General features: G+C 46.6%; 2 protein-coding genes across 2 annotated transcripts in view; one reads left to right on the top strand and one right to left on the bottom strand.

Annotated features, from left to right (window-relative positions):
- PDCD2 (programmed cell death 2) overlaps positions 1–25,902 on the bottom strand; it is a 271,283-nt gene that overhangs the window by 232,905 nt on the left and 12,476 nt on the right. The window lies entirely within an intron of this gene.
- LOC146821025 (large ribosomal subunit protein eL37-like) lies at positions 16,221–16,572 on the top strand. The gene has a single exon (XM_085611956.1). It carries the CDS (start codon positions 16,265–16,267, stop codon positions 16,556–16,558), a length of 294 nt encoding a protein of 97 aa, XP_085468082.1. The 5' UTR covers positions 16,221–16,264; the 3' UTR covers positions 16,559–16,572.

The following is a 25,902-nucleotide window of genomic DNA, read 5'->3' as shown; positions in this document are numbered from 1 at the left end:
TACATACATTGCTATGTTAGCATAAGCGCGTTAGATGTTAGAAACGCCATCTTGCCACTTTTGCTGCTTTTGCACACGACACTGCAGAGACATGTTATTTGAAAACTGCTTGCTTGCCTTTTCTTCACATGAGAACTGTCTGTTGTTCACATCCCTAGATGTGCACTGCGACCTTGGTCTGAACATTGTGTGCAGAAACAGTCTGAGCCACCAAACAATGTATGTTTTCGAGTTCAGGTTGATCGGCCCACTCTCTAGCCATAACACGCACACAGCTGCAAATACCTGAAAGTCAAGAGTCTTTAATATTGCAGTTTGCATGCATTACACACACATTCTGGAGAATAACTTTTCCAGGCGCAGAGCAAAGCTGATCCTGTGATGCGATTCACCTAAGCTGATCTTTACGGTATGGGGTTCCCCATTCTAACCTAGAGACCTTCTATTAGTATAATAATACTAGCTCACTAGCGAAGGGAGGGTGGTTGTATTCCACTGTCATTTGTAATATGATTTCTCCCTTCAATTTCTATGGTATTGTAACAATGCTGATGGTTTTGATTTTAATCATTTGTCTGCTTATGTTAGCCAAAGTACTGCATCTTAGGACACGTAGTTTATAAAATAAACATTTTAAACTTTACAGTGTCTCTGACTACTCTTGTTGTGGACTGATATGAGAATAATAACGAACAGGTATTTCTAATTCCCACCATTCCTGAGAGTACTCTAAGTCGCATGTCCTGGGTTGTCTATACATTGGGAGCTCCGAGAGAATTCGGATAACGAATGGGACACTGATGCTAGTCGGATTGGGGTTCTGGGTACTGAGGTGAGTTTTTGGTACACCGCAATTCACTGAGGTACTGGTTTCCTGCGCATAGTTCTGTGCATGAGCAGAATCCCTGCAACAAAACTCCTGCCCGAGGGGGGGGGGGAAGAGGCAAGTACCACTACCCGGTCGCACAGTGCAACAACTAACTTATAGAAAATTATTTCAGATTTGCATAATCTAGTGGCAGTATTGAAACAAGCTACAGTATCTTTAGAATCTAAAATCACTGCTGTGACAAAAGTAATAACTCTGGATACAGAGCCACGTAGTAATGAAACAAATTCTATTACCTCCCCTTACTAGGCCTAGCACCCCTCAAATGAGCAGACATGGGAAAATGTTGGGTACCTGTAGGACACAGCCCGTTTGCCCTCCACAACCTCTGGAGCCTAGCAGGTTCCAGGGTTGGTATTTGAGGTCAGGCACTGGCCTGGACCTTAGTAGAGGACTCATTCTTGCCAATTCCCACTGTTAAGGACATCCAAGTAAAACTGTCGCCTCTGGGTTCCATGGTGCTTTTATCCTAGGAACAGACAGACAAGTGATGGACGGAATGCAGAACAAATCAAAACATCCACCCCCAGTCAAGAGTTCTGTGTTAAATCTATTGTTCTTTTGCTCACCATGCCACTCGAGTTTAAACCCAGCCATATACAAATCAGTCTTGCCCGTGTTCCTCATGGGAATAGTCAAGCCTGAACTGCCAAGTCAGGTCTTCAGTCCTTGCACCATTTGAGGACGTTAATGTGCATGCAATTCCCATTTCCGACATTCATGGACAACTTTTTGACTCATTAAATCCTCTTTTTGAGGTGGGAGTTAGTGAATCTACTAGAGAAGGACCTAAATAGTCTCCTTTGCTCACCAAGGAACATAGACAGGCCAAAGCTCACCTGTTAACCGCTATAAGATCCTTTAGTACCCTGTGGATTCGTGATGCTAGACATCATTACAAAGGGATATTAGCGTCAATCAAAGAGCTTGGAGGATAATAACTGGCAAGATTTGTTAGAGGCTTCCAAAAGGAATGATCGGTCTGCATTTTGGCATACAATTTGCCAGTTTGAAAGCTTGTACTACAAATACACATCAAATTCAACAGCAGGTTTGGGGTTGGCATTTCACTAACCTCTGCTCTACACCTTCCACTGACCAGATGCTGTGTAGCCAAGATCAGTGCACTTTGGCCAGTAGTAGTCCTGTAGAATCTGGCCAGGAGTTCTTCTCCTTAAGTGATACAAGCGAGACAATAATGTCACTGAAGCCAGGGAAAGCTCTGAGTTTTGATTTTATTCTGGGAGATTTGTATTGATCCGAGATCGAGATCTGAGCCCTTTATATCAATATCTTGTCTAATGCTATTATGTCTGGTGCTCCCGTCCCTGACTCTTGGAGGAGAGCGGTTATAATTTCAATTTATTTAAAGAGTGCGTGTAGGAGAGTGGAATCTGACTAATGGTTGCCCCCAACTTTTTGCCTGGTATTTAAGTGGTTTTTGACTAGTCTGGCTGGGATCCTGCTATCCAGGACCCCAGCCTATCTGCTTTCTCCCTAAAACTGTTGTGAGTACTCTAGGTACAAACATAATTGGATGCTGGGCATGCCCTACCAGTCCCTTGTAGATGGTACCCTAGGTACCCAGGGCATGGGTCCCCCCGTAGGCCTACCAGGGCTGCAACACTTATTGTGCCACCCTGGGACAGCCAACCAAACTGACACCACCAGGCCACTACTGTAGCCTGGGTAAGGTGGTGCTAGCACCCCTTACAGGGATGTAGGTACCCTATGTCCCATACCATTACAACACATATACTCTCATAGGTCACCCCTATGGCAGGCCCTGGTAATCCTACAGGGCTGGGTGCTGAGGTATGTGTGAGGGGGGACCCCTACGTGAGTAGGACCTCTCTGCAACCTTCGTAAAACCGTTACTGGGTTGTTTGTAGTGTAGCCATACCATATACTCTAAATCGCATTATAAGTGAATCGCGTCATCGCGATAACTTGAGAATGGCTACACAGAACCATATCGTGTTTGGTGTCAAACATGAAGGAATCATACCCCCAGTCCAGCCATGGGCATGGGGGCACGATTCTCCCTTGCTAGGAGGGTGATATGGGAAAAGCGGTAGATTTTAGACACCAATTTAAAAGTGCACATGTACCACAAAATGGCTACTGTCCGCCACCTACACGACTCTGGCTGGCTGTTGCTGGGGAAAACCCCAGCCTCGCCAGCTGGACAATAGGGCTCCTGTGGCAGGGAGGTGCCAGCACCTCCCCAGACAGGATAATGTGGATTGGAACAGGGTGGGTGCACCAAATGTCCTTTCAGAGTTGCACGTAGGCAGCTGCAGAGCTCCAATTCTGCATACACCGCCTGGAACCGGTTCAGGGGCATCCTGCCCCTCGCCCAGGCGGGAAACACACAAAGGGGAGTGGGTGTAGCCACCCTTTCCCGCCTCTACTCTGATTGGTAGGCTCTATTTTGGACCATCCCCTAATCTTGGGGATATATGGGAATAACTTTGCCCTAGAGCCTTAGATTCGTCCAGAACTTAACAGAACTGACCTTCGACGAGCTGCTGCCCAGCTGACTGAAGAAATCTCCCTTGGGATAAAGGAGTTATCCCCCTGCTTGGCAGGCACCTAAAAGACTACAAGATACCCGGTTGGAACTTCGTTGCTCTCACGACCTTCGACGCCTTCCAGCAACCTCGAGGTGGGTCTCCAGTGCATCCCAGCGTCCTGTGAGTGTGCCCAGCAAGTCTGAGCACCCTGGACCACGTGGGTGTCGAGATCCCCGCATACCCCGAGACACCGGCCACCTCTTGTCCAGCACACGACCCCGACCAGTGGGGAAGTTGTGCTTTGGCCCATTTCTGAGCCAACCATCCAGCAGCATTTGTGCCGACCCTCAGCTCCCTGGCCCGCTCCGGTGGCCCGTGGGAGCCCTTTTACGCACTCCATTTTGCTGCCTTCCGCGGTCCCTTGTCTCTCGACTTGTGGGCCCTGACGGAGGACAATCTTCTTCTCCAAGAGTTCCCCTGGTTGCTCCAGGCCTGCTCTACGCTCCCTGCAAAGGAGAGCACCCTCAGACCTCGTGGGTCTGCACCAGCAGCTGCTTTGTCCATCTTGCGTGGGTTGCGGTTGCCAATGCTTAGTGGATCCAATCGGGACACTAACACCGCAGCGACCCTCAGCCGACGTGGGACAGTCGCCCTCCAGAAGCTGGCCTTCCTTGAAGCCTCCCGGAGCCCGTGACTGCAGAGCCCAGCTGTACCTTCTACACCTGAAGCACCCGACTTCCACGAGCTCCTTGCTGTGAGCTCCCTGGTCACTTTGCTGTGACCCAGACTCTGTCCCCTCTGCTTTCAGGTTCATCTTTATCTTCTCTTCAACTTTAACCTTCACGACTTCAACGACGCTTTCAGCTAGCAGCAGTTTGGACTACTTTTCCATAGAAAACCAGCCCGCGACCCGACACCAGAATCGACCTATGCACCCGGCTTCCCTGGGGCAGGTAACAGTGGTACTTCGGTACTCCAGTGGTGGTGGGCTCTCCAAAGCCTTAAGTCTCAAGCCTTAACTTTGTACTGTTGCTAGAAGTGTCCTTAAGCTTTAAATATTCAACCGCGACATTCTCCATAGGCTAACATAGCGATCCCGATAGCAGCTCTTTGCACTGCACGCGTTTCCCGTGGGTCCCCTTCCTCTTAACTGTGGGTGGATTCTGAAGGGGCAAGCGATCCTGAATGCCCTAGGCATTGCCTGTAGAATTGTCGTGGTTCTTATACCACTATTTTAGTATATGGTTTGGTCCCCCCCTGGGGCCCATTGATTTCTGTGCTATTTATTGTGTTTATAAATGCTTGTTTGAATTGTAACTTTGCCACTAGCCACATAAAGTGACTGTGGGATTCTGTCTAGAATAAATACATATATTTTATATATCTACCTGTGTGGGCTACTCTTTCATTTGGTTATTCAAGAGGTTATTATGGTAAAACAATAAGCTTAACACTCCTTCAAGACTTAGCCTGAAGGCTGCTCTCCACAGCTACCACTAGGATAGCTTTCTTTAAAGGTTGTCTTAAACCTATCATCAATAGGAGTCGAATTGGACTGGTGCAAGGTGTCCCTATAACTAGGAACAGCATATGCCAGGCCAACTTCTCACAGTGCGAGATCCCAACTGAAATTCTCCAAAAGGCTTTGTGCCGCCAGGTTTTAGCCATACTGCAGCAGTGGGTCTTAGACCAAAATATCCGATCCCCATTTCAGGCTGGGTTCAGATCTAAAGTTGGAACAGTGGATCAAGTTTTTAGGTTCATGACAATTCTTAGGAAATATACTAAGATCCATAATAAACATTTATGTAGCCTGCATCAACCTGAGAGGCGCTATAGATCTGATTCCAAGGGCTTGTTTCTGGGAAACTATCAGGTCGATGTCGCACTCTTTGGTAGGGATTCTGATGAGGCTTCGTGAGATTAATTACGCTCAAGTTCAGTGGGGCAAGGACAGGGATCTAACATAGGATTGGTGTCATTTGTGAGTCTGTCAAGGATGTGGCTTAGCCTCGCTTTTTTCCTCTGTATGGTAGTATCTCTATCCCTGGGTAGCTGTTTGCCGACGACACCCTGCCTATTTCAAGAACCCCAGTTGGAATACAGAACTTAGTAAACAGATTTCATGACTTTTGCAATTTAAGGGGCTTATAGTTAATGTGCAGAAAAATTAATTAATGACTATTAGACAGCATAGATCATTTGGAAAAAATCCAACACTCGGACCACAGTACTGGAAGAAACTAATAACTTTCATTATATGGAAATAAAAACTAGTTCCTGGTCGTGGACCCCGCACATTAAGAAGAGCAAGGCTATTATACTGCATAAATCAGTTGCTATTGGGAAAATGCATAGGGCTACCTCTCAGAGGGCTGTTTCTCCAGCCCAAGAAGTGCACAAGGCGGTTGTTCAGTCAGCTGCATTGTACGGGATACAGGTCTGGGGCATGGCTCCGCTGGCGTACCTCACAGCCAGAGAAAACCACTTTATAAGATTGATAATGTCTACCACAGAGTACGCCACTTGTCCCAGTATCCTTTCATCTAGCTCTAAAACGGATTGGTGACCTGGCAGCTCTGAGACCTTTGCTCTATTGGGTTAGGATTTGGTCTACCCTTGAATTGGAATTTTACAGACTAGGTCTCCAGGAACTTGTTTGGTTTTATAAGAACCAGATTCATCCATGGCTGTCCCACAAAAAAATAATGGTTCTACACTTTGGGGTTAGGTGTAGTGTGAACAAACCCTTCTTCCAAAAACTCGTCAGTAAACGGATTAGTGAAGAAAATGTATTGGGGGTACTTAACAGCTTGATACATGTGGAATTCTAAAAGCAATAGCTTCTACGGCAGGTTTTTGGTTAAGAAAAAAAAACCTACTCCAATGTTTGAATTATATCTTGATGAGGTTCCCACACACTGGGCTAAAGGAATATGCTACTTACCAGTATGCATCTGTTCTTGGCATGTAGAGCTGCAGATCTATACACTTTTGCATAGATCGCCATCTGGTGTTGGGCCCGGATGTTTGCAGTTTGTTTTTCTTCTTGAACAGTCTTTGGAAGTCACGAGTTCGGTGACTCCTCCTTCGGCCCGTACTGCGCATGGGCTTTGGCTCCATCCTCAGATTGTTTTTCGCCAGCAGGGAAAAGATGGAGCGTAGTGATAATAGTAAGAAACCCATGTGTGTTGTATCTAAATAAGATAGACTGGAACGGATACAGGTAGCCGGGGAGGCGGGTGGGCGTGTATAGATCTGCAGCTCTACATGCCAAGAACAGATGCATACTGGTAAGTAGCATATTCCGTTCGAGGCATATGAGCTGCAGATTATACACTTTTGTATAGATTATATAGCAGTACCCAGCCCTAGCGGCGACCACCGGTATCCGTTGCAGTGGTTTGAAATAGTGTCTTTAGTACAGCCTGGCCCACACTAGCTTGTTGTTTGGAGTGCACGTCTACACAGTAATGTTTTGTGAAGGTGTGCGGTGTTGACCATGTGGCTGCTTTGCAGATGTCATCTAAGGGTATGTTCCCTAGAAAAGCCATAGAAGCCCCTATCTTTCTTGTAGAGTGGGCTTTAGGTGGAACAGATAATGTTCTTTTTGCTTTGTGATAGCAAATTTGTATGCACTTTACAATCCACCTAGCTATCCCTGATTTAGAGATGGGGTTGCCTTTATGCGGTGGAGAGAAGGAGACAAACAATTGTTTAGTCTTTCTGAAAGGTTGCGTTCTTTGTATGTAGTACAATAAAGCCCTTTTAACATCAAGTGTATGTAGAGCCCTTTCCGCAACAGATTGAGGTTGCGAGAAAAAAACCGGTAATTCCACCGATTGATTAAGATGGAAGGGGGAAATGACCTTGGGCAGAAATTTTGAATTTGTGCGAAGTATCACCTTGCTGTGATGTATCTGTAAAAAGGGTTCCTGTATAGTGAACGCTTGTATCTCACTAACCCTTCTAAGGGAAGTGATAGCTACGAGGAAAACTGTTTTCCAAGTGAGGAACTGTAACTCACATTTATGCATTGGTTCGAAAGGCGGACCCATGAGCCTTGTAAGAACTACGTTGAGATTCCATACAGGGGAAGGTGGTGCCCTGGGTGGAATTACTCGTTTAAGGCCTTCCATAAAGGCTTTAATAGCAGGCACTCTGAACAGTGATAAATGCTGTCTGTTTTGTAGGTAAGCAGCAATTGCTGCTAGGTGTAGACGTATGGATGAATATGCCAGGTTACACCTTTGAAGATGGAGCAGATAGCATATGATGTGCTGTATGGATGCATCTAAAGGGTTGATTGTATTGTTACGGCAGTAAACAACAAATCTCTTCCACTTTGCGGCATAGCATGCTCGAGTGGTAGGACGTCTGGCTTCCTTGATAATGTTCATGCAATCAGGGGGAAGGTTAAGGTATCCAAATTCTAAGATTTCAGGAGCCAGATCGCAAGGTTGAGCTGAGCTGGGTCCGGGTGCCTGATTTCTCCATGGTTCTGGGTTAGGAGGCATGGGGACAGGTGCAGTTTTTGATGTGGTACCACCGATAACTGTAGTAGTGTGGTGTACCACGGCTGCCTGGCCCATGTTGGAGCTACCAGAATGAGTGTGAGGGAGTGCTGTTGTAGCTTCCTTACCACTAATGGAATTAGCGGGAGAGGTGGAAAAGCGTATGCAAGTTTGCCTGACCAGTTCATCCATATCGCATTGCCTTTGGACAATGGGTGTGGGTATCTGGCGGCGAAGCTTGGGCATTTTTTGTTTTCGTGGGTGGCGAAGAGGTCTATCTGAGGATGCCCCCACTTGTGGAAGAATGGGCGAAGAACTTGTGGATGCAGTTCACATTCGTGCATTTGCTGCGTCTGTCTGCTGAGCAGATCTGCCATGGTGTTTTGTATGCCTAGGACGTGTTGTGCCAGGAGAAAGATTTTTTGTGGAATTGCCCATCTCCATATGCTCTGTGCTAAGCGGGAGAGCTGGGGAGAGTGTGTCCCCCCCTGTTTTTGAATATAATACATTGCAGTCATATTGTCTGTGCGAATGAGGACTGCTTTGGCTCAAATTTGTTTCTGAAAGGATTTCAGGGCTAGAAAGATCGCCAATAGCTCCAAATGGTTGATATGGAGTAACTTTTGCTGTGGCGTCCAAAGACCTTGCACTGTGAGGTGTAGAAGGTGCGCTCCCCAGCCGGAGAGCGATGCGTCCATTGTGAGAATCACCTGAGGAACCGGGTCCAGGAACGGCCGCCCTTTGGAAAGGTTTGTGGTGTTCCACCACTGCAGAGAGTGATGGGTGCGGCCGTCCACCAACACCAGATCCGTCAGCTGTCCCTGGGCCTGGTTCCACTGCCGTGCTAAGCACTCTTGGAGTGGACGCATGTGGAGTCTTGCATGGGGCACTATGAAGATGCAAGATGCCATCATCCCTATTAGCTTCATAAACACTCTTGCTGGGAGAGAGTGCTGAAGAATGAATGTTTGGCGCAAGGCTTGTATGCTTGCGATTCTGGCTGAATTGGGATAGGCTATAGCTTTGGAGGTGTCTATAGAGGCCCCGAGATATTGCTTTGTGTGAGACGGTATGAGGTGGGACTTTTGATGGTTCACCGTGAAGCCTAGCTGGTGGAGCAGTTGGATGGTGCTGTTTGTATGTTGCACACACTGGTCGTAGGACGCAGCTTTTATCAGCCAGTCGTCCAAGTAAGGGAAGACGTGAATGTGTTGTCTTCTGAGGTGTGCTGCTACTACCGCTAGGCATTTGGTAAACACCCGTGGTGCGGTTGTGACCCCGAAGGGGAGAACCCTGAATTGGTAATGCTGACCGTCCACCACAAACCTGAGGTACTTCCTGTGAGAAGGGTGTATTGGAATATGAAAGTATGCGTCTTTCAAGTCTAGTGTAGTGAGAAAGTCTCCCTGACAGAGGAGTGGGAGAACTTGTTGGAGGGTGACCATATGGAAATGGTCCGAATGTATGTATGCATTTAGAGGCCGGAGGTCTAGAATGGGCCGTAGGGTCTCGTCTCTCTTTGGTATTAGAAAATACAGAGAGTAGACCCCTAAATTTTGCTGTTTGACGGGGACCTGCTCTATAGCTTGTTTTTGCAGGAGGGAGATCACCTCCTGTTTGAGCAGTGTGGTGTGTTCTTGTGACATTGCAAGGTGCCTGGGTGGAATATTGGGTGGGGTAGATGTTAGTTCGAGACAGTAGCCTGACTGAACAATTTGTGTCACCCATTTGTCTGATGTTATGGTCTCCCAGGTGTGAAGAAAATGCCGTAGTCTGCCCCCGACTGGAGTGGAATGGTCTGGGGGGAGCGGGGGAAAGTCATTGGGCGGGCGGTGTGGCAGAACGGGTGTTGTTGGTTTTGCCCCTGCCTTTATTATGGTTTCCTCTATATCCACCTCTTTGATAGCGCTTTGATAAGGTATTCTGAGGAGGGTACTTGTAGGAAGTAGAGGCGCTATCGGCAGAGTAACCTCTGCCTGTGCGCCGAAAGGAGGAACGACTAAATGAACGTCTAGGGGTATGGGATTGTAATGCCCCCATAGACTTTGCTGTATCCGTGTCCTTTTTCATTTTCTCCAATGCTTCGTCCACCTTTGGACCAAATAGGTGTTGTCGGTCAAAGGGGTGATTTAATATAGATGCCTGGACTTCTGGCTTAAACCCTGAGATTCTGAGCCAGGCATGACGACGAAGCAAAACACTGGTGTTAATAGCTCTAGAAGCTGTGTCTGCTGCGTCGAGAGCACATTTAATTGAGGTGTTGGTGATGAGCTTTCCCTCCTGTATTAGCTCATGAGCCCTGTGTTTATGTTTGTCTGGGAGGTGTTGCACGATAGCCTCCAGCTCATCGTAATGTGCTCTATCATAACGTGCAAGCAGTGCTTGTGTGTTGGCGATGCGCCACATATTTGCGGCTTGCGAGGCAGTGCGTTTACCAGACGCATCTAAGAGCTTTGACTCCTTATCTGGTGGTGGAGCCTCCCCTGAGGATTGAGAGTTAGACCGCTTCCTAGCTGTGGATACCACCAATGAGTCTAAGGGAGCAGGTCCTTTAATATATGCAGGATCTGTGGGGGCTGCTTTATATTTCTTCTCTATCCTGGGGTTCAATATCCTAGCTCTGACTGGGTCCTTGAACACCTCTGCAGCATGTTTGGTTACTCCTTTTAGCATGGGCAATATTGCTGTGGCCTTATCTTGTATGTCAAAAGTGTCCAGTAGGAAATCGTCCTCAACTGGCTCGCTGTGTAATTCTACCCCATGGTAGTGTGCCGCCCGCTGTATTAAGTGGTGGAACCCCAGGGAGTCCTCTGGAGGAGATGGCCTGGATGGGTAAATGTCATCCTGAGGCATATCTGGTACATCGGGGTTGTGGTAATCCTCCCATGGGTCTGGTGTCCCTGGAGGTGTGGGGTCTATTGGGGCGTCTGCCGGATCATAATCTGGATCTCCATAATCAGGGTCTGGAGATGGGGTTGGAGAGCGGTGAGGCAAAGGTGGCGGAGATATGGGAGGTGGAGGAGGTGGAGGAGGTAGTGGGGAGGGTACTCTGAAGGGAGATGTGGCAGAGTCCTTCCGTTTTGGCTGTGGAGGAGGATCTGGCTTGTTTAAATGTCTTTTTTTGGAAGACAAAGTTAAATGACCAGTCTTTGGATCCTTTGTTAAAGTTTTTTGATAAGGATCAGGCGTAAATAGTTCTCCTGGCACCGAATAGTCTGTCGGTGCCGATGTTTTCGGAGCCGAGGGCTTCGATGGTTTCTCCATGCCATGCTTTTTCGGGGTCTCCGATTTCTTCGGTGCCGAGGCATGCTTCGGCGCCGGAGCGTCGGTGCCGAGGGGCTTATGCTTATGCTTTGTCGGCACCGAGAGTGCAGGTTTCGAGCCCGATGGCTTCGGAGCCGAACTGGGTGTGGTTTTCTTCGGTGCCAAACTGTGTTTTTCGGCACCAGGAGTAGGCTGGCTCGAGCCCGAGCTGCCGGGAGACTTATGATGCTTCGACACCGGGCCCGAAGGTGGGGTGTTAGAAGCTGTATGTTTGGTTTTCCCTAGGCCCGGAGGCGAAGGTGTAACCGGAGTCTCTTTCGGTGTGGGTACGGGAGTGGGAGGGGGTAGAGTACTCACAACCCTCTGCGCCGGTGTGATCTCCTCCAGGTCGGAGTCGTCGGCCTCGGAAGCGCGGACGAGTTCTTCCTCCTGCTCGGTGTGCTGCTGCCCCGAAGCTCCGGTGTCGTCTCCGAAGATGTCGGGTGGAGCCGAAGTCGATGAGTGCGCCATGGTGCGTCGAGCTCTTCGATCCCGGATGGTCTTTTTCGACGAAAAGACTTGCAGGCGGGGCAGTCTCGGGCCTCGTGTTCGGGAGAGAGGCAGAGGTTACACACCTGATTCAGGTCGGTGTGGGGAAATTTAGACCCACATTTTGGGCACTTTTTGAAGGGAGTCCTTTCCATCGGCCGAGACCGGAGTTGAGGGAGGCCCGAAGGCCGGTGCCTGGAATCGAGAAGTGCCGCCGAGAGAGATGAAGAAGATGATTTTTGTCTTAAGAATCTCGATGGACGAGGATTTTCCGTCGAAGGTCGAACTGGAAAGGTTCGAAGCCGGAGCACGAAGTATCACATCCGAGCCCGATGGCGGAAAAAAACAATCTGAGGATGGAGCCGAAGCCCATGCGCAGTACGGACCGAAGGAGGAGTTACCGAACTCGTGACTTCCAAAGACTGTCCAAGAAGAAAAACAAACTGCAAACATCCGGGCCCAACACCAGATGGCGATCTATGCAAAAGTGTGTATAACCTGCAGCTCATATGCCTCGAACATCATGTTATCAAGTTCGGGGTTGGCACACTGTCTTTGAATAGCTATAGATGCAAATGGAATAAGGGGCACCCTGACTGCAAATGTTGTACCCTATGCGCTGACCGGGTGGAAACCATCAAAACGGACATGTTCTGTTTAGCATCCCATTGTAAGCATGTGCCACATCAGAATGGTTGAAACCCTACTGCCATAACTTGGGATTCCGGCAGGTCTCATGCCCTTTGAATCCTTAAACAAAAAAGACTGTTATCCTACTTGTATCTGAGCTGAGTAGATTTCTACTTGGAGTGGGAGTGATTAGGGAAGGCTTGGGCCTCCCGCTATAGCATAGGACTACTATTTGTATTTCCGGGCTTATGACAGATTTGTTGTAGGGCTTGTGAGGGCTGGGAGAATTGAATATAGTCTGGATGGCTACCCTGTTTTACGCTATGTACTGTTTGCTTTTTTATTGCTGAATTACATCTGCGATTTTAATATGTAGTTGCTGTTGTATAAGCTTTATTTCGACAGCTAGAGTCATAAAAGCTATAAAAACTATTTTAAATAAAAGAATATAAAATTAGTCAGTTTGTACAAAAGCATATTACAGACAGGTATATACAACCAATCCATCCTAATACCCTGCTGTAACCAGGGTACATCATGCTATTCAGCAAGTCAATAATAGAGCTATCGATAATACAAACTGGTAGAATAAAAATATACATAAATGACATACTAAAATAAGTAAGGACAAGCTCTAGGATGCATCCTGTTACTGTGCAACTTCAGTTGGACCCCATTTACAATCCCCCTCAGGGAAGCATTATGGGGAGACTAAAAAACAATAAAGAGCACGTGCAAGGTGTATAAAAATAAACATGGGTTGCCATCTTAAGAGCCCTACATCAGCTGCATGTGGTCTTCATGCTACTGGTGATTCTTGTTGGTCCACCCATTCCCAATAAAGACGTTTAAGCTCTTCTTTCCTCGGTGGGTCCTGCTTGTCCCAGTGAGCTCGGAGCCCTATGGCTGACCTAATTTTCCTAGCGTTGGAAATCCATCCCACTTTACTACTTGTGTCTAACCTAATAACCTCAGATAGGGCTTCCGCACTAAGGCAGAAGCTCAGGGTGTTGCCAATGCGAGCCCAGAAGAACAACAGCCGAAGCCTTGCTACATCACCAATAGATTGTCTGCCCATATTAAGCATAACGGGTGTGAGAGGAACATTTTTGGGCAGCATCACTAGATCTCTAAGGAATTTGTGCTCAGATCTGCAGAGGCAGTGGACCTTCTCAAATCCCCACAACTCTGCACTGTACAATGCTGTACTAACTGCCTTCGCTTCATAGACCTGAAGGGCTGGAGCTACTGATCTACTATGCGACAAGTGATGTTCCTTCCCAAGTGATCCCGCTATCCTTTAATGGCTCATCAGCATCTTTGCTAGGTGGTGCTTCCAAGGCATATTGTGTGAGAGACGGATACCAAGGTAATCAGAAGTACCAACTCTTTCTAAGGGGGTTACACCAAGCAAGGGGCTGTCTCTATTAGACTTGTGGGTGTTAAAGGCCATACATTTTGTTTTTAAGGTGTTAATTACCAGCCCCCTGGTATCGCAGAAAAGTTGGAACCTATTCAAAAGTCGCTGCAGACCCATTGGGCTCTTTGACACCAACAGGATGTCATCTGCAAATAAGAGGGTCGGTACCTTGTCGCCCCCCCAGGATTGGTGCATCAGCTGGATCTTCTGCAGGAAACGAACCACTCCATTCATATAGAGGGAGAATAGGGTGGGAGCCAAGACACAACCCTGTCGAACTCCCCTGCTGACAGGATTACGGTCAGTCAACTGTCCCTGCGACTCCCACCATGCAACTGCTAGGTATAGGCTGCCCTTGCCAATCACCACCTCTTTCCAGTAGATGAGTTGGAGCCGAAATGCCTGATCGAAGGTCCCCGTTCTAGCCCTAAAACCAGCCTGGAACTGCGATAAAATGGAATTATTGTCTGACAACAGCTGGGTCCTTCTGGAGGGCATTGATCAGGCTTATGGGTCTGTAGTTTGATAGGAGCCAAAGATTACCTTTTTAGGTCTCGCGACCTGCGTTGCACTACAGAGCAGTGCTCGCGCAGGCGAGAGTCCTTTTGTCCAGGGTTCAGAAATGGACCCTGGAATCTGCTCTTCTGTGATTGGGCTTTGAGTGCGTGTATTTTGTTAACAGAGCACGCAATAGGCCAAAGGCGGGCGCATTGCTCCCCCCACGGCCTATTGGCGTCTGTTAAGCGCACCAAAGCCCATATGTTTTCAATTATTTTGCCCAGACACGGGCGCGATAATTGAAAACATATGCCTTGCAGTGGCGTGCGCGCGCACCACTCGCGGGCGTTTTCTTTTTTTACATTTCACTGCCGCTTGTTTTCTTAGCATGTGCTGCTTCGTATTATGGTACCTGCAGCTCTCTGCATTTACAATTGGAAACTAAAATTACGTAATATAAGGAGAAAGCACAGAGTCTCTCTGAGTGAAAGTTTCGAACTGGACACAGGACTCTGGCCATGTTTTTATTTTGTAGCGGAGAAAGCCCAGCTGCTTGTCTTTACCTAAAGTTTTGTATACTGAGGGGCAGCCCTGGTCTGCAGAGAATGTTCCAGAGCTATGTAACACAAGAGCTCTTCTCTCCACCTGCCCCCTCGGGAGTTACTATGAGCGATGTAGCGGTCGACAGATGTCACTTCGTCTTATTACTGACAGATCTGTATCGCAATAGGTTCCTCCGCATCTGCCCGGGTTATCAGCACAGTGCTTCACATACTTTATGAGACCAGAGGCGCTTCTTTGTGATAGGGTAAGGTTTGCGCATGCTTACATTACTGAGGTTGGTAGAACTGCAGATACAACAGTGCAGGAAAACGGATGGCTATTTGTGGTGTCTCATTTACAACTGGGGGCTAACACGAGCATTTTTAATATTGAGTGTGCTTTATTGCCTTGTAAACTCAAGCGGAGTACTTTTTAATGATTTAAGGGTTCGTAGCCTTTGTGATTTTTTTTATGATTGCACATTCCTGAGCAACAGATAAAACAGTGTGTGATGGATCATTCTTGGCCCGGCCGACAAAGGGATGAAGCGTGGTTAGGAGAGAGCTTGCGGCATCGCACACAATACAAACATACTCACACACACACACACAAATGCACTCATGCGCACACACACACCCACCCACCCAAGCATGAACACAAACACACACAGACACACACACACATGTGCATGCACATACTCACACACACCTACACAGACACCCTCGCACGCACACACACACACAAATGCACACACGCTCATGCACAGACACGCGCAAGTGCATGCACATGCATGCAAACACACAAATGCGGACGCGGACTGCAGAGGAGACTCGTTTATGTGGCGTGAAATCTCTCCTCGTCAAGCGACTCTTGGGACCCCAGAGCAGGGGACCTGGTTGAAACGGGACACATTTCTGCATCTTAAATGTAGAGTTTTATTAATGCCCCTCCGATTTATACAAGCTAAGGGACAGAACACGAGACAGAGGGGGCACGGGTGCTGGCAACTCTGGGGAAAAAGGGGTGGGGAGGTTTAACAGGTGGCGGAAGAAGTGGGGTGTAGACCAAACTAGTGCCTTGGTTGGTTTAATGCACTGGAATCCGCCTATCTATCCACAGACTGGAAGCTGCTGGCACATTCCCGATACGTGGGTTATGTCAAAGGGGGAGGTGAAAGTGCTGATCTCCCGTTTGTCTGCAGTCCACTCAATGACATATGAGGAACAAGCTTTTGTAATGCAATAGGTCTCTCATTTGTGAGTGTTTAAGCTATTGGCATTGTAAATAACAATGCATTTTATTTATGTTTTAAAAATCCAACAAGTAAATAAAAGGCATTGTCATTTACAACCTCTTTGTTTCCGGAGGACGAATTCAGTAGGTGCACCGGAAGTGCTGAAGGCAAATATAGAGGAAGTGATTACAAGCTTCCGGTCTCCATCGTATCGGCAATTGTGGCAAGATGACGAAGGGAACGTCATCGTTTGACAAACGCCGAAACAAGACGCACATACTGTGTCGTGGTTGTGGATCAAAGGCGTACCATCTCCAAAAATGTACCTGTGGCAAGTGCGGATATCCTGCCAAGCGCAAGAGAAAGTATAACTGGAGTGTGAAGGCTAAGAGACGCAACACCACAGGTACCGGCCGTATGAGACACTTGAAGGTTGTCTACCGTAGATTCAGGAATGGATTCCGTGAGGGCACAACACCAAAACCAAAGAGGGCAGCAGTTGCAGCATCCAGTTCCTCATAAATATTTTGTTAAAATAAAATGTTACCACAATGCCAACAGCTCAACCTCTAGTAAACGCGAGACCTATTGCCTTGAAAATGCTGGTTATAAATTGGGACCACCTCTGCTCCTTTCCAAGACCCGGGGACTGGGGCGCCTTTAGCTATTGCATTTGCCAGGAGAAGAATGTGGCAGGCCCAATTTGAAATATCGGATAGAAATAGGTCACCCGTTATGCCGTCTGGTCCTGCAGCCTTGGACGGTACTATTCTGCGTATTGCGGCCTCAATTTCACCCAAGGAAAAAAGCTCATCAGTCGAGTGGTGTCCAACAGACTCGGCCATCTCCACCAGGGACAAACACTCCGGGGTGGAGTAAAGCTTCCGGAAACGATCGTACCATGTTTGGGCAGAAATGTGATTAGGTGGCGGGGGCGCCCCTGATCTACTGCCCCAGGTGACTACAGACTAAAATAAGTTGTCATCCTTTGCTACGCTTGCTTCCCTAAGTTGCTGCCAGCGGGATTTATCCCATGCTGTCTTTGCAGAGTGCAAGGTGCCCTTATAGCGCTTACTGGCGGTTCTGATCAGGGGCAGTTCTCATACCGTATTGCTGCAGCCAAGAGGGTTCACTCACGTCTGCAGTCCTTTGTGTACCATGAGCGACCCCCTCTTGGCGACTTATTAGACTTACGGTCCAATCTAGGGGCTGTAAAGTGAACATTAATTCGGTCAAAGGTATGGGAGTGAACCGTAGTTGCATCAGCCAATCCACTTTCACTGGCAACCAAGGACTGGAGCTCTAATATGCCTACTGCCTGGTCATGCTGTATACCTAGGATCTTACTGTCTTGCAGGGCCACCGTCCGCCATTTTAGGGATCTGCTATTATTCAAGGGGAGAATTTCCCTGGTGAGTGTCAGAGGTGGGTTGCTCTTGAGATAATATGAAGCTTCCCACAGAAGGTTCATACTTAAACAGGGAGGAGTATGGTCACTCTCTGTGGTGTTGCCCACGCTCATATCCACTAGCTCTCCCCAGAGCCCGACATCGAGAAGAATGTAGTCAATCCGAGATGGGCAGCTGGCTCTGTTGTATGTGTTGGCACCCTGCCAATTCGAGGAAGTTCTGCCAATTACTGCCATAAGGCCGGACTCGAAATTAAGGGCGTTAAGGTGAAGTGCCATCTGTGTCCATTTTTTGACTGGAGGCAAGTTTAAGGAGGACACAGCCCATTTGGTGTCACCAGCCTCAGTGCCCACCAGGTCTTTTTGGTCCAATGGTTCGAAGGTGCTGTTAAGATCGCCCGCTACTATCACTCTGGAATGAGGTGAGCATCTGGCTAAGCTTTCTTCCAGCAGGGTGATAGTGGGTGAAGTCCTACCACCTATGGTCCCTCTTACATAAACATTGAACAAGTCAATATGAGCTGCCCCCTTGGGTCCCCTAATGCCTAGCCCCAAAATATCTGGTCTCGAGCTTGGGTGAAGAGTAATCCGACAACCCAGAGCGATGCTCACCCAAATAATCAAGCCCCTACCAAGCGCCCTCTCCCTACTGTTGTTGCTGGTGAACAAAAACATACAAAACCAGACTTAAATAGGGCAATCAAACTCCAAGTCTCTTGAAAAATGCAGATGTCGTAACACTCAATTAGATCGTTCCAGTGAGGAAGTGTCATTTTGCTATTTAACCAAGCCAAATTCCATGATATCACCCTAAGTTGTGGGCGGGAGTCTGGGCTAAGAGGCGGTACAACATTTGCGTTGGTGGGGGGGGGGGGTGAACAATGGGCAGTCGGAGCCTGGAAGTGAACCTGGGAGCTGCGACTTGTGCGATGGTCTGCACCCACCATCCTACTGCTGTTAGTAGAGACGTTACACATACCTAATTCTGCTAGAGGTCTGTCTTCCCTTGAATATGGCAACTTCTGACAATCCACAGATGTTAAGCAACTATCTACACAAGAGGGTGAGGTAGCACGAGATCCGGTATGCTGATGATATTCCTTCGGGAGTCAATTAGTGGCTTCTAAGCTAGAGTAGATAGATGGTTGGGGTGCAAGCATCTTGTTATGTTCAAAGGGTATAAAGCGCTTGAATTGGATTGAGGAGGTTTTGAGGGAGCAGGTTTGGTATTCCAGGGCGAGGAGGTTTTCAGCCAGGTCTGTCCCTTTCAGGGCAAGTTCAATGCAATTGAATGTCTAAACAGGAGAAGAACACCTCTGTGCCCAGATAATATCATCACGGATCACCGAACGACAGCCCCTGACATAGCGAATCGAGTGGATTGCTCGGTTGGTCAAAGAATCTTTCCCCTCATGCCCTTTCCTTTTGTCAAACATGAGGTAGTCGGTTGAGTCCAAGCATTGCATGGCAGTGATTGACCCGTTGGTGGAACAGTTTTTTTAGTCCCAGGGCGACTAAGGGAACCCTGCGCGGCCACTGGGTTAGAAGAATAAGTAAGTTGCTTGGCAGTGGGTCCTGTTGATACTTGGGTGTGAAGGGCGATGGCTGAGTTCGACTGGATGTGCCTGTAAAAGGCAGGATCCCTTACACCAGTATTAGCCTGGTGCAGTATGCATTGATTAACCGGGGATAGTATTTGAGCTTCTGATACAGATGTAAAAAGCAATGGGGGGGGGGGGGTAAGATCTTCTGCACTAAGGACTTAACTAAGGTGGGGAGACACTCAATCATACATCTCATGTTCCCTATTTCAGCCCTAAGTGTATTAATGAGTTGGTGTGTATTCTGGAATTCTAAGTGTGGTGCAGATGAGGTCGCATTGAATGCGACAGAGGGCTGCTGGGGGCGGTTTTCCTCCGGGTCACCAGCCAGGTCCAAAAGAGGAGGAAACCTATTTGCATAAGAGATGATGGATTCTAGCTGTGACATAGTGCTACTAAAAGTACCTTGAAAAGTCGTAGGGGGAAGAGTGGACCTTTACGTTCTGGAATGGGGCCTCCGAATTGTGTCGAGGGGTACTCTTTGGGAATTACTTTTTGAACAATCACTGGGATAGCAGGAGGGCGACTGGGGGTAATAATAACTGGAGAGGGTGACGGAGTAGCTGGTTCAGCTTCTAAGATACCTTCGCACTCGCTAATCAGACTATCAATGCAATCAATACGTTCTAGGACACAGTTACTTCCTGGAATTTTCAATGATTTTCTGACTTTTTTCCCCTTTCCCCATTTGACCGTACCCGGGACCCTCCATAGTTTTTCTGTTCCCTATCTATTTGCAGCTTCGGACAGCAGGCTGACGCAGATAGTAACCAGCTACAACCTATCCCCTTGCCAGAAGTTAGTTCCAGAATATTACAGCAAGGTGGTAGTAGGCGGGGGGATTTGTTGCCCGAGCTGTGCCAAGTAGTGAATGCCCGAGGTTGCTGCCCCCACGGCTGGAGCTGCTTAAGATAAGAGGAAGAGACTGTCTGCAAATAAATGTTTAGTTAAGCAGGGACAGGGATGAAAACTTACAACCACAACTAGCAGAGTAATAAAAAAAAAAAAAAACAGCCAGCGACAACAAGAGCAGTCCATAACAATGTCCAGTGACCCAAGGCAAGTCAAGGGGCAGTCCCAGCTTGCTTGTAGGCAGGGAAGTACGAGATCAGACCTTGACCAACACCAGCAATTTGAAAAAGGGAAGGGAAAAAGGCACAGTACATTACGTATCAAGTGACGACCTGGAGTTGGCTTAGAGGACACCACGTGTAAGGGGGGTAGCCATGCCCTGCCTCTTCCTGGCAAGGACGGGCCTGCCCTCGGCCAGGGCACGTCCCACACCGCGGGGGATTGTTGCTCCTTTAATAGTGCATTGTGGCCCTCCCTCCAGAGAGCAGAGCAGAGGCTTCTGGAACCTGCAGTCCCCCCAGCCGGTAACAGGCAGGCGGCCTGCACGCGATTTTAATATGTACCCACATCAAGGTTTGAGTTTCTGCAATAGTAATGGTACCATAGATCCATTTTATTATATCACATTTTGCACACTATCTTATGGCTTTTTGATAGAAATAATTTATTTGCCCTCATTTTAGCTACGTTTATCATAACTTCTGTATTTTGATTCTATTTGACTGACTGAAGAAATAGTGGTTGACATGTAAGTTCATATATTGTTACCGGGACTAGGAGACAGTAACACTGGGCGCTAAGGCAGCCCAGGAGACGCTTATGCTGCTCCTGGTGTCTCAAGTCACTATATTTTCTGTTATATTAACGTCAATCCTGTAAATTAATTAGGTTTTGTGATAAATTTTTGGGAATGGTCCATTTTAACTGTTTTATATTGCTCTTATGGTCTTCTACTGAAATAAAGTTACATTTACTTACAATAAAATATATATATATATATATATATATATATATATATATATATATATATATATATTTTTTTTTTTGTTTTTGTTTTTGTCCTCATTCTCAACCCACTTAGGCTTACCCAAACTGATGATACAGAGAAAATTCCACCGTCTCAGTACACTGGATCTGCAAGCTTGTACCTGATAAGGCACAGTTTGCCGGTGTTTTCTCAATCAAACAGTTCTGAAGGCAGCGCCCTCTTGGGAGGCCCTTAACTCGGCTTTAAATGCCGGAACATCTCAATCGTACCCTCCTAAAGATAGTTGAGGGTATACCAGAGAGGGAGGGCTGTGTAATCCTTGGACTAGGGGGGGGGGGGGGGGGGGGGGGGGGAATAAAACTTAGCTCCATTTCAATAGTTTCAAGAAGTTTCGCTTCTTCTTGTTTCCTGCCCTTGAAAGGTCCAATCTGGAGACCCTCAAAAGAGATATCAGCCAGCCTTGATATGTAGGTGGTAGAGGGTCTTTCCATTTAATGCAAATCTCTCTTCTAGCAAGAAAAATTGCGTAGAATAGGAGTTTATTGGATGGGCCTTCCAGAATATTTGCTAGGCCGAAGATAAGCATTGGTAAATTGATAGCAATTTGTATCCCTAGTGACCATGAAAGTGTATTGCCCACCCTTTCCCAAAAATCTGCAAGGGCTGGGCAATTCAAAAACATGTGTATATCTGATGCTGCGATTTCCCCACACCTCTCACAACTAACTGGTGGACCATTTGAGAATGTTGTTAGTCTCTGAGGTGTATAATAGGCTCTATGAATTGTGAAGAGGTGGTTCCTGCGGAGCCAGGTTGGTTTTACAATGTCCCACAACATTTTACAAGAGTTTAACCATAATGACTGTAGATCTTGTTGTGGGATGCAGCACTCCCAGAGTAATATTGGTAGTTGAAATTCACCATCCTCCTCTTCCATAATACACTGATACCAAAAAGCAACTTCTTTCTTTGCTGGAGATTTTTGCAAAATCAAATGCTCAAATTGGATTCTACTGCCCAGTAGATGTTTATTTCGGAAAACTTCAACTGAGGAAGCCCAGCTGGTTAGTTGCAGATATTTAAATCTAGAAAGAGATGGACCTACTTTCTCCCTCAGAACCTCCCAGGGAACTAATGTGCTATCCACAAACAGATCACCCCACCTCTCAATTCCAGCCATCCTAAGGGGCAAAGATAGACTGTCTAACAGACATTCTGGAGTCCCAGGAGAGTTCCAAATTGGAGCACTACTAGAAAAATATCCCAACTTCTGCGAAACCCTCAGCTTGACCCACATTCTTACCAACCCCTGTAGTACCTTCAACCTGACTTTTTGGAAGAACTTAGGGTCGCCGTATTTATAAAAGAAACCAACTTCTGGGATACCAGAGCCTCTCAACATGGCCAAAAACATAGTACCAGCTCCCTTACTAGTAGGTAGCTTTAGTAGCATACGCGAGTGGGAAAATTGAAACGCCCAGGCATACAGCTGTAGGTCAGGGGCTGCTAGACCTCCCTACGCCTTCTAATTTTCTTCCAGGCTATCCTGGAGTGTCGGGTAGCCCAAACAAATGTATTGAATTCACTTTGTAATTTAGTCAAGGCGACAGTGTCAAAAAATAAAGGAATAGAATTAAAAAGAAAAGTAAATCTAGGCAGAATGGACATTTTAATTAAATTAACTCGCCCCAGTATAGATAAGGGTAGTAAAGCCCAAGAATTCATTAGCTTCCGGGTTTCTCTTGCAACCAGTGTTAAATTGTAGGAAGGAATCATATCTATGTCTTGAAGAATGTATATACCCAAGTATATCATATTAGTTTTCAGGGGGGGAAGCTGATGCTGAATCTGCATGTTCCATGCCATTATTTCGATTTTAGAAGTGTTTACCTTATAACCTGATACTATACCAAATTCTTGTGCCAACTCAATGACTGCGGGGTAAGCACTATTCAGATCTGACGTGAAAATCAAAATATCATCGGCATATAGAGCCACTTTTTTTTTCCCGTTCCCCATACTTAAAAGAGGATACTCTGTGTTCATCTCGCAACCTTTGGGCGAAAGATTCAATGTATAGATCAAACCGTAATGGGGAAAGGGGACAGCCCTGACGCGTACCCCTAGAGATCTCAAAGGGTTCTGCAAGGGAGCCATTTATAAAAATGATTAGCCGATGGTTTACTGTATAGGAGTGCAATAGACCGCCTAAACTTGTTACCGATTTTAAACTTTGGCAAGGCCTCCGACAGGAACAACCAATTGGCCCTGTCGAAGGCCTTCGCGGCGTCAAGGGTCATCACTGCAAGAGGAAGAGACCACATTGAGGCCAGATCTATAGCCCCAATCAGATCATAGGTCAGTTCTGACAGATGACGTCCCCCAACAAAGCCCTTTTGGTCCTGATGTAAAAGAACCCCTGCAACTCTTCCAAGCCTAGTAGCCATTATAGAGGCGTAAATTTTATAGTCCGCATTTAGTATAGAAATTGGCCTATATGATTAACAGCTTGCAGGTGATTTTCCCGGCTTTAATATTAGGGTCATGGTTGCATTATTCCAAGACGGCAGGGGCGACATTCCATCTTGAAGGATTTGATTAAATAGGGTTGTCAGAACCGGAACGACTTCCTTAACAATACACCTATATATCTCAGAAGGAAGACCGTCCGGACCTGCTGCCTTACCCTTTTTCAGCCTCATTATTTCTTTATAAACCTCCTCCTGGGTAACCGGTTGATCTAACACCGCTTGTTGTTCCGGGTTTAGTGCAGGGACATTTATATTACTTAACCAAGACTGAATTTTCAAATGATCTAAGTCTCCATCCTCCCTATACATTTCCTGAAAAAAGGAATGAAGCACCCCTCTGATATCCACATCAGAAGTATAGGATGTACCATCCTTGAAGATTGAGTTAATATGATTTCTTGCTTGGTCAGATTTTGCTTTCCAAGCAAGAAGTTTCCCTGCACCTTCGCCATATTCAAAATGGGCTATTCTACTGGCCTCCCACCTTTGCATTAATCGTGAACTCAGTACAGCTTCGAGCTGCCCCTTAAGATCTCGTAAATTAGCTTGTATTCCTTCAAGAGAACCCGGATTGTGTATGTCGAGCAATGTTTGTGTAACTTTTATTTTGCTCTCTATCTCAGAAATGTCTTACTTATATTTTTTGTTTTTATGGACCAAAATACTAGTTATACTCCCCCTCAGGAAAGCTTTTGAATGATTCCTATACATTAACCACTGAAGCAGTATTTATATTCCTCACCATAAAACTTTTGGTCTCTCTACGGAGGGCGAGTGAGACATCATCTAATGCCAATAGTTACCGGTCCATAGACCACGTCCTCAGCATAGGTACCGCATCTCTTTCTATAACCAAGCTCACCGCCGAGTGTTCAGAAAGATGGGAGGGGAGGTAGGATTTATTTTTATCCATCTTCTTCAGTGTATGGCTGACAAGTATAAAATCGATTCTAGATTGATGTTTATATTTATAGTTACGAAATGAATATTCACGTCTAAGACCCGACCTAACCCTCCATATATCTGAGTACCCCATTTGTTTTATTGCACCCATAAGACAAGCCCTTGTTTTTTGAGAAGTTAATGCACGACTGTTTGTGGATTTATCCACTAATGGATATAGTACTATATTGAAATCCCTGGCGAATATAACTGGTTCTGGGAAATCCAACAAGGCTGATATCAAGTTTTTGAGAGAAGAGGGGTCATCCTGATTCGGACCGTAATAGCCTGCAATCGTCACTCTCAGACCAATCAGCTAAAGTTCTGCGATAGCCCATCTGCCACTTGAGTCAACCGCTGATGATCTAAGAGTCGCTTGTGCAGCTTTTTTAACCAGGATTGCCACCCCTCTTGTATTAACTGATTGTGTAGTACAGATAACAAAATCAATACATCTTGCCTTCTTGGCTACGGCTAATATCTCATGCTCAATTAAATGTGTCTCCTGCAAGATGATGATCCGCGCACTACTATCTCGTATATATTGAAAGATCCTATGTTTTCTAGGATTAGTGCGCAGACCATTAACGTTCCAGGAGAGAACATGAATTGTATTCATAGAAAAACTGCCAAAACTATATGCAGTCCCATCAACCCAATTAGCCTAAAATCAAAAAAGAAACAGTGATACAAATGTGCACTTTTTTTTTTATTTTCCATTTTTTATAGCTGCCGCACAAAAAAAGAAAGCGTTTTACGGCTGAGAAGGAGGACATTTTTATTCAGATTTTTTCCTCTTGCAACACCCCACCCTGCAACTCCCAAGTAACCCCATCCCTACCCCAACCCCCAGTGACCCAGCTACCTCCCTTACCCCCCCCACCCCCTAGTATCTGGACCTGGTCCAGTGTTCGGCACCTAACCATGTGTGGCCCTTAACTACTTAACTTTTTAATTATGTGTGCATTTCCTATATTCATTGCCGTTTGGATGTCTAAGATGATTAAAATGTCTAGAACATCAATACTTGCTTAAATCTTTCAGAAGTGCATCTGCTGCCATAACTGTCCTCCCGTTGTGCATCTTGTTATTAAACATTATTTTTAGGGTTGCAGGGAATTTCAGCTGGGCTACTGCGCCCAGTTTCCTAAAACCATCTAATCTTCTGCCCAACTCCCATTGCCTTTCAAGAGTGATTCTTGACAAGTCCGATCTTATTTGGAAGGTGAAACCCTTTGCGGTTAAAGATTTTTGCTTAAGTGCTAAAGTGAGGATTTGTTCTTTAAGGGCATATGTCTGGAAATTAACTAGAATCTTTCTAGGCTTCTGCCTTTGCAAGTTTCTGCGGAACGGATCCCTGTGTATTCGCTGAATGTCCTTAAATATCATCTCATCTGAAGGCTCAGAACCCAAGGCTTCTTTTAATAGGGCGACAATGAACTGTTTGAGGTCACCTCCTTCTCTATCCTCGGGGACATTGAGGATTCGGAGATTGTTTCGCCTAGCATAATTCTCTAAAGACTCTAGACGTTCAGATAATGCTA

Source organism: Triturus cristatus, chromosome 6 (genome assembly GCF_964204655.1).
Source record: "Triturus cristatus chromosome 6, aTriCri1.1, whole genome shotgun sequence".
In the NCBI taxonomy this organism is placed as follows: domain Eukaryota; kingdom Metazoa; phylum Chordata; class Amphibia; order Caudata; family Salamandridae; genus Triturus; species Triturus cristatus.
The sequence above is the reverse complement of the archived record's forward strand: the minus strand, read 5'-3'. Positions and strand labels throughout refer to the sequence as shown.

What these genes read in the sequence shown, in the direction of transcription:
- LOC146821025 (XM_085611956.1), top strand. Translation starts at nt 16,265, where the DNA reads ATGACGAAGGGAACGTCATCGTTTGACAAACGCCGAAACAAGACGCAC.